Source organism: Pelecanus crispus, chromosome 14 (assembly GCF_030463565.1).
Source record: "Pelecanus crispus isolate bPelCri1 chromosome 14, bPelCri1.pri, whole genome shotgun sequence".
Classification (NCBI taxonomy): Eukaryota; Metazoa; Chordata; class Aves; order Pelecaniformes; family Pelecanidae; genus Pelecanus; species Pelecanus crispus.
In genome coordinates this window covers 7,345,840-7,353,651 of record NC_134656.1, presented here as the reverse complement: position 1 = coordinate 7,353,651, position 7,812 = coordinate 7,345,840, and the positions used below count along the sequence as shown (strand labels likewise).

The following is a 7,812-nucleotide window of genomic DNA, read 5'->3' as shown; positions in this document are numbered from 1 at the left end:
ACAACAGAAGGTTTGAAAAATAGACATAATTACAAACAAGGGGATCTCATCTTCAGCTAATAAAGTGACTGTGTCTAAGGAAGGAATCCCTTAGGTTTTTAATAAAGCAGTTATTATCAATCATGTTAATTAAAATTGAAGAACAAGTGTGAGATTTCCTGCAGGGCAAAGCTGTTTTGCAAAGTTGTGCCTGAATGATCACCTTTAACCCTGGTAAGAATATTTTTCTTAATGGTTATAATCTGCTCTTCTTTTAGAAAACAGCACATGGAGAAGAGGAATACCTTACATACCCAACTAAAATACAACCATAACCTCTTAGCTTTATGTAGACTAGACTTGATTGTGACCGGTGACAGAGCATAAATATATGGGTGAACCATCCAACACACTACACGCAGAGGGGAAGTAAAGTCAACCACTTATCAATAATAATTACCTTTCTCAAGACAATGGAATAGCTCATGTCAGTTAAGTCCCAATGACAAAAACATGTATGACCAATATATCAATATACAGTTCTTTGGCAGCAACACACTAACTCTTGATTGAAGTCTGAACTCAAACTCTCTTAAATGATAGACCTGGTTGCCAGTCTTTTCATAATTAAAGAAAATCCACTTCTCCCATGAATCCAATAAGTCCAGTAAATGAAATCTGAATAAATCTTGCAGGCAGCTTTAGACTGTAACATTAAGCATAGATATTTATTGTCTGCTTTAGTCTCAATCCAAATATATTGTATTTAAACACAAAAATTCTGTGAGACTTCTGAGTAGTTCAGATGGGGCCAAAATCCATAAAGAGAATCCATATTCACCCATGAAAAACCAATAAAGAAACATCAATCCCATGATGATAAAATGATCTTCATGTAACAGAGGCAATGATGAGTCCACACCTGGATGAATGTCACAGGAAAATTGACTTTACAGGGGAAAGACCAGAAAGCCAGAAAACGTAGAATACTGCCATCCACCGACCAGATTACCTTTCTCCAATTTCAGGTAAACCTTATCCTCCTTGTCTAGGTAGAGCAGGACTCCATTAGTGGCAGCTTCACGTGTGACGTCCTTGTCCCCAGCAAAAGCAGAAATGACTGGCTTTCCATTTAGCATCAAATTAACCTACAAGAGAAAAATCGCTGAAAAGCTCTAATTAACAAGAAAACATCAAGAACTATCACTGAATATTAACTACAGTGTAAGAGGTCTGCTAAGGTCCCAATCTTCACTCTTTGTTTTGTTTTGTTTTAAACTAATAATTACATTTATTTGGAGTGTACAAGCACATTCCTGTTTCACGGGCGTGACCTGCAGCTGAGTGAAGTTGATGGGACACTCTCCACTGTGTGCCATGCTCCGGGCTCAGTGGGTGTGAAAGGCCATGCGACATTGCTTTCATCTGTTGCTTGGGCACGTTAATTGTTGTAACTCTCTGGCGGTATGGACCGTGAGCTATTACCTCACGTCATTTCACTTTGCCTACCTCACAGGTTATTCAGACACTTACTAGCGAAGAAGACCCTTTAAAGAAACTTGGGCACCCAGAGATGCGATACAGGCACCTAATGAGATGTCAAAGGTACTGCAGTAGGCTGGGAGCTTACACTTCTTTGAGAGCAAAAGGTATGTCCCTTCAATTACTGACGGCAGCTTAGTTTTAAAGTCTAGACCAGACCTTTAGCTTTATGAACCACTGCTCTGTGTTTTGGTACTGAATCCATTTTTCTATAAAACACTTCTGAAAGTCAGCACAGTCTCTGCTCTGAAAGCAACATCACACAGACACTCTGTAAATAAAGACGGGCAGGGGCTGGGGGAATGGACAGATCCAGGCATTTTTCATTTCCCCAGTGGCAAACTACCTGCTTTCTTCTGCTTTTTCTTTTTAAGCAGCTATAATGCAGTCACAGAGGGGTGAATTATGAAATGCTTATTCATATCAAGTATGCTGGCCTTGCATATGCTCCCATTAATTTTAATGGGAGTCGCCATGGAATAAATTAGTGCTCAGCATAAGTCAGGGCAGCAGGATCTGGCCCTGATTTGGGATTCGCCTATCTGGGAAATCCACTTAATCAGATGTCCCCAGGGAACCAATTTCAGTTTAATGATATTTAATGGCACTAACAGATGTTCCAGGGGCATAGTAATATCACTTATGTAGGAAGCCTCCAGGTGATTTAGTGGTGTTTAGGTCTGCACGTGGCTCGAGCTCGTTTGCTCCACTGCAATGGCTTTCGGTCCTCCCCCCTAGTTATCACACATGCAAAAAAAGGGCATCAAGAGTTTACTCATTGTTTGGTTTTGGTTTATCTCATTCCTTCTGTACCATCTCTCTAGGTCAGGTTCCCCTGCAGATCATCTTATAGTTATTTTAATCACAGCAGAAGATACATCACAGGTTTGCCTCAGATGGTCTCACGTTAACTACACCAAAACGGAGCCAACCACACCCATCCATCACTTCAGAAACCCTTGATCTATGAAAGATTTCAGGTCATGCGGAGGTTGTAACATTCCCTGTTACAAGCCCTGAACTCCCAGGTTTGAGTACCTGGTATGTGAGACACCAAAGTCTGCACTGGGCTTCCAGAAGCCAAACCTTGACATCTTTCTCGGCAGTATGTCTTTTAAATACAATTAAGCTGGCTGACATACAGTCACTCACTCTAAGCCATTTCAACCTTCAGTTTTTAACAGAGTGAAAGGAACAAAGTTTGAGCATATTGAATAGCTTATAAGCTCATTATAGAGATTTTCACGAGGTCAATATTTGATCTAAGACTTTTGTCATTGACCTGAATGGAACCATGATTTCCTGATGTAGGGGTGTGAATGTGTCTCGCACCAGCTTTCTCTGCCATCTCTACCATTTACACTTTTCTCAGGAGCTTTACCGGTAACCCAAAGCCAGAGCTGCCACAAAAAAATGGTTGATCAATCCCGCAGAAATCCATTTCGTCTCAGCCTTGTACAGTGAAAACCGTATTCAGGAGCAAGAGGGATCAGGGGAAAAGTATCAAGTACTTCTGTGAATCTAGTGGTCTCATGGATAGAAACAAGGGAAGCCACAGATATTATTCCAGATCTAGAAAACCAGTATGTGTGTCACAGAAATTGCATGACCTGGCATGAGGATTAAGGAAGGTACTTTAAGGAATTTACTGTTGGCTCAGCGAGGGGATGTTCTGGAACTTAGAGGCTTTTCCTCTAAGCTAGCACGTATTTATATTTAATTGGGTAGTTCAGCTGCTATCATGCTACAGAGGAAAGTGCAGGATCACTCTCTTTTTTTTAATATATGACACATCTTTTATGTAGTATATGGTGAAAAAAAGTTTAAACTGCTATAAAGGTTCCCTAGAAGACATGCCTGTAGAGGTATAACATGTCAGTGTAGTACAGAGCAAGTAAACCACCTTAACTAACCTTGGTCCACCGCAGACTGATGACATAAATAGATCCCTGGCATCATGAGCTGTCAGCCAGGTCACAAACTGTTACAAAAATAACCAAATCTGGTATGTAGCCCCAGAACTCATTCAAGACAGTGAGTTTAACCTGTAGCCAAATACGACTCTTCAATAGTATTTATGCAATTAAGTGAAAGTTAGAGCTCCGTTTTACTCTTGGATGATTCATTCTATTTAATGCTTTATATGAACCCAAATATTCAGTTCTTATGGTATAGAAGTGCAGCTATGGCAATTTATCTGAGGTGAGGATCCTGCCTTATTACAGCTGTTCAGTTTGAATGTATTCACTCTACTGCTAGGAACGCTACACCACAGGTTGCTTTAAACTAAGCTATTTTTCCTTCAAAGTGTGTTAAATACTCATGTGTTCAGTCAAGCTCCTATTCTAAATAAACAATTTAAGTAAAAGATTTGATAATCATACTTGATCAACGTACCTGAATTGTTTGACTCTGATAGACTTTAATTACGTGAAAACTGAAACTGTAAATTCCTTTTCTTGGTGCTACAAAGACAGACTCCAACGTGAAAAAATTGCCCACATTTACTAGGATCTACAAACAAAAATATAGCATGGGAATTAGTACAGGTATTCAGTGCTAAATAAAAAATACAGACTATCAACTTTAGAAAACATTCACCCATGGAAATTTTGTAATCTACATCTATGCCGGTTTATTCATTGTTCTCTCAATTAAGTTGGACTATTAAGATGGATATTTAGTTGTATTTATAGTACACCTTTACTATAGAAAAATTAGGGTGGAAAATATTTCTTCCTTTGCTACTACATCATACCTTCAGGACCTTTCTTCTACAGATGTTTAGAGGAGATTACAAAAAGGCATTTTTGTTCACCATTCCCCCAAAATGACATCAAAACACTGATTCAGGGAGTGGCATACTGCTTTTGGCTAAAAAGCAACGGTCAAGTCAACACTCTTCCTGAAAGTCTCAAGCTGTGAGGAAGGCTGTATGTGAACAATACCATTCATTCACCAGTTTACAGCCAGACTGAGCTACTGAAATACCTGGCATATCTGAGCAAAAACTGGCTGTGCGGCTCTGCTGCTTTACCTGGTTTTGTAAGCACTGATAATAATTTGGGTTTGATTAAACAGAGCCAAGTAACAGAGGGGAACATATTAAATGAGTGCATCGCCCATATGCTAAATACCTTCTTTAATGACCACATTTTTCTTTCTTTCCACTTAGTTATGCTTTGGTTTTAATTGATATTTTCAGGCTCGTTTATGCCAGACACAGCCCTATAAAGCCACCAGGAATGTCCGTGAAGTCGGGGTAATTTACATTGCTAGCATTAAGCTACGTGACATCTCCGGCTTCAGTCGTCACGACAGTTTACTGTGCATTATCATACGGTGTAGGAAGCGCAAAACCATCCGTCTCAATTCCCTCGGACTTGCCCTAGGACAGGAGTGCGTGTGCTGGCATCTGGATGTGGATGTTAGCAACTGAGGCGAGAGGGGCTGTGCTATGAACCCGTGGCTGTTACAGAAAAGTTAAATGATTTTTTTCCTTAAAATGCGTTCTTCTCTCCCCTCTCCCGGGCTGCGCAAGCCGTCGGGCATCGCCACAGGCTGCCTGCCCCAGGGCAAACCCCACCCCGAGCCCCGGGGCCGCGTCCTGCCCGTGCGGAGCGAGGGCGACCCCCGCGCCCCCCGCGCCCCCCGCGCCCCGGCCCGGCCGCCCCCCCCTCCCGGCGCAGACCCGCGGAGCCCGCCCGGGGCCCCGCTGCGCCCCGGAAACTTACTTGGAGCCACGCACCGCGGGGGCTGCGGCCCCCGGGCGCTGTGCGGAGGAGGGGCCGGCGGCGAACGGCCCCGGCGCCCCGACGGCGGCTGCCCCGCACGGGCGGCCGCCCCCCGCCCCCCGGGGGCAACTGGGAAACTACTGGGGGGCCTGAGGTGCCCCCCCCAGCTGCGCGCTGCCCGGCCCCCCCGTCTCTCCAGCCTTGGGGTGCGGGGGCTCCGCGGGGGCTCCCGGCAGGCAGCCGCCCCCCGCCCCCCAACTTTCGGCCGGGATTAAGGAAATGGGAGGAGTGGGGGCGCGGGGGGGGGTGGTGGCCCTCGGGGCGAGCGGGCGGCGGCACCTGTTGATGGCGCCCGGCCGCGTCCCGGCGGGGGGCACGGGCACCCCGGCCCCGCGGGGATCCCCCCCCCCCGGCCCCCGCTCACCTGGTCGAAGTAGATGATGCGCGTCTTGTTGCTCATCTCGGAGGGCTCGTGGTTGGTGCTCCTCACGGCCGAGAAGGCGACCTTGGAGTTGGCCGCCCGCACGGAGATGCCCAGCGGCGAGGAGGACGAGCCCTTGGCGTCGGTGGCCGGGTTGGAGTCGCAGACCACCAGGCACTTGCCCTCCAGGACGATGGGCTCCGTGTCGTTCTGCGCCCGCGCCGCGGGGCCGCCCAGCGCCAGGGCCAGCAGCAGGGCGGGCAGCAGCCGCCAGCCCATGGTCGGCACCCGCGGCCGCTCCGCGCCGCCGCTCCGCGCCCCGCTCCGGCCACCGCGCCGCGCAGCAGCGGGGGGCGGCGGGAGGCAGCGCCGGCGGCGGGGCCGCTCCCCGCGCACAGGCGCGCACAGGCGCGCACACCCGCACCGCCCGGCAGCCGCCTGGCCGCGGCGGCTTCCCCGTCTCTTTCTTCCTCTCCTTCTCTTCTCCTCCTCACCCCCGCCACCACTTCGTGCCCTTTTTGGTTTTTTTTTTTTTTCCCCCCTCTCTCCTTTCTTTCTTTCCCCGGGTCCTTTCGTGAGCTCTTTAAAACGCACCGCAAAAAGCTGCCAAACCAAACGTACACTTTCCGGTGCTCCCTTTTCTCCCCTCTCTCCACATCAAAAAATAGAGCGAGAAGGAGGGGGGTGGGGGTGTGTGGGGGGGGGGAAAGCAGCCCTCCGGTGAATTATTGATGAGAGAGAGGAGAAGAGAGAGGTCGTGAAGAAATAAAACCATTTGACGTTGCCATGATTGCCGCTGCTGGCTCGCTCTCCCCTTCGAGCTGGAGATCCAGGATGCTCTGAGTGGTGGAGAGGTGGTAGCTTACCCCAAAGCTGTCAGATCCTGCGTCTGATATCGCTACTGGGGTGCTGCAGACTCCACTTCTCTCCCTCTCCCTTCTCCCCCCTCTCCCTGCCACCCCCCCCAAGAGTTATGTCATAGCAAACCTGCCCAGCTCTCACCTAGCTGCGCAGATACAACGCTTCATTGCTAGAGACCCTCCTCTTGGAATTGCCCCCTCAGCAGACACACACTTGTCTTCCCAGGCAACTTTTTAAGCAGCTGCAAAGACCAAAGGGAAAGCAAAAAAACCACCGCAACGTCCTCTGTTTTCCAAAGGAGGAGGGGGAAAGAACTGCAGCCTGGTTGAAAGGCAGCAGCCAAACCTGGAGGAGTCTCCCAGGGCACTGACCTGGGTGTGTATCTGCGGCTTGCATTTGGGCAGGACACCCTGACCCCGGGCATGCTGCCGTCGATCCGCCGTTACGCGGCCAGGAGGGAAGCTGCCCCCCTCAAAGCCGATCACTCAGGCACTGGATCACTGGCAGGGCTTTGCTGGCTGCCCTTCGAGGGTTCATGTTGCCAGGTACCACCTCACGGTGCTGCCGAATGGCAGCTTCTGGTAATGTTTTGATTAGACACCTCTATCTAGTATTAGTTTCTTTTTTTGGTGTGCGCCGAAAGGATTAGAAGACTGAGCAGGTACGTTAGCTTAGTACTCCCACGTATTTCAAGATTATTAAAAAACATGACTGGTTTGGTGCTGCCGCTGGCTTCTAGAGAAGATCTTCCCTGCATCACCTGGTCCCATTTGAAATAGTCTCATGGTGAAACCTAAACCTCTTCAGGGACTGGCAGAAACGATACAGTGCTCCCAGAAGCAGAATTGGCTAGACAGAATTCCATCCAAACCAACAACAAAGTGCCAATAGTTTGTAAGAAATTGAGCGTATGATTTTTAGATAGATACCTTTCAATACAACAGTTTTTTTGTGCCTATAGCAGCTTTGCAACAAATATGTCCCATGTCAACCGTTAACCACCCACAGCCTTCCTTCACTTCTTGCCCAGAGGCATCTCTATCCGGGTGCAGCTTTTCTGCCTTTCAAACCCAGCTGGGAAAGGTGCCGATCTGTGCTGGAGCTGTGAATGCCAGCACAGCTTCTTGCCTCCCATTCTGTAGAGGAAGAGGCCTGGGATACAACAGCCCACGCAGCACCTCAGCTCCGTGCACTAACAAATGCTGGCCGTAAATCTGGACACTTACAAAAGAAATTAAAGGAGCAACAAGAAACTAAGAGGAGGAATAAATAGCA

At 48.0% G+C, this 7,812-nt stretch overlaps 1 protein-coding gene across 1 annotated transcript; it reads right to left on the bottom strand.

Moving 5' to 3' along the window:
• Nucleotides 1-929: 929 nt before the first annotated feature.
• Nucleotides 930-5,955, bottom strand: CBLN4 (cerebellin 4 precursor). The gene is made up of 3 exons (XM_075721261.1): nt 5,680-5,955; nt 3,919-4,035; nt 930-1,127 (listed from the first exon to the last, which is right to left on the bottom strand). Exons 1-3 carry the CDS (start codon nt 5,953-5,955, stop codon nt 930-932), a joined length of 591 nt encoding a protein of 196 aa, XP_075577376.1.
• Between the last annotated feature and the right edge of the window lie 1,857 nt (nt 5,956-7,812).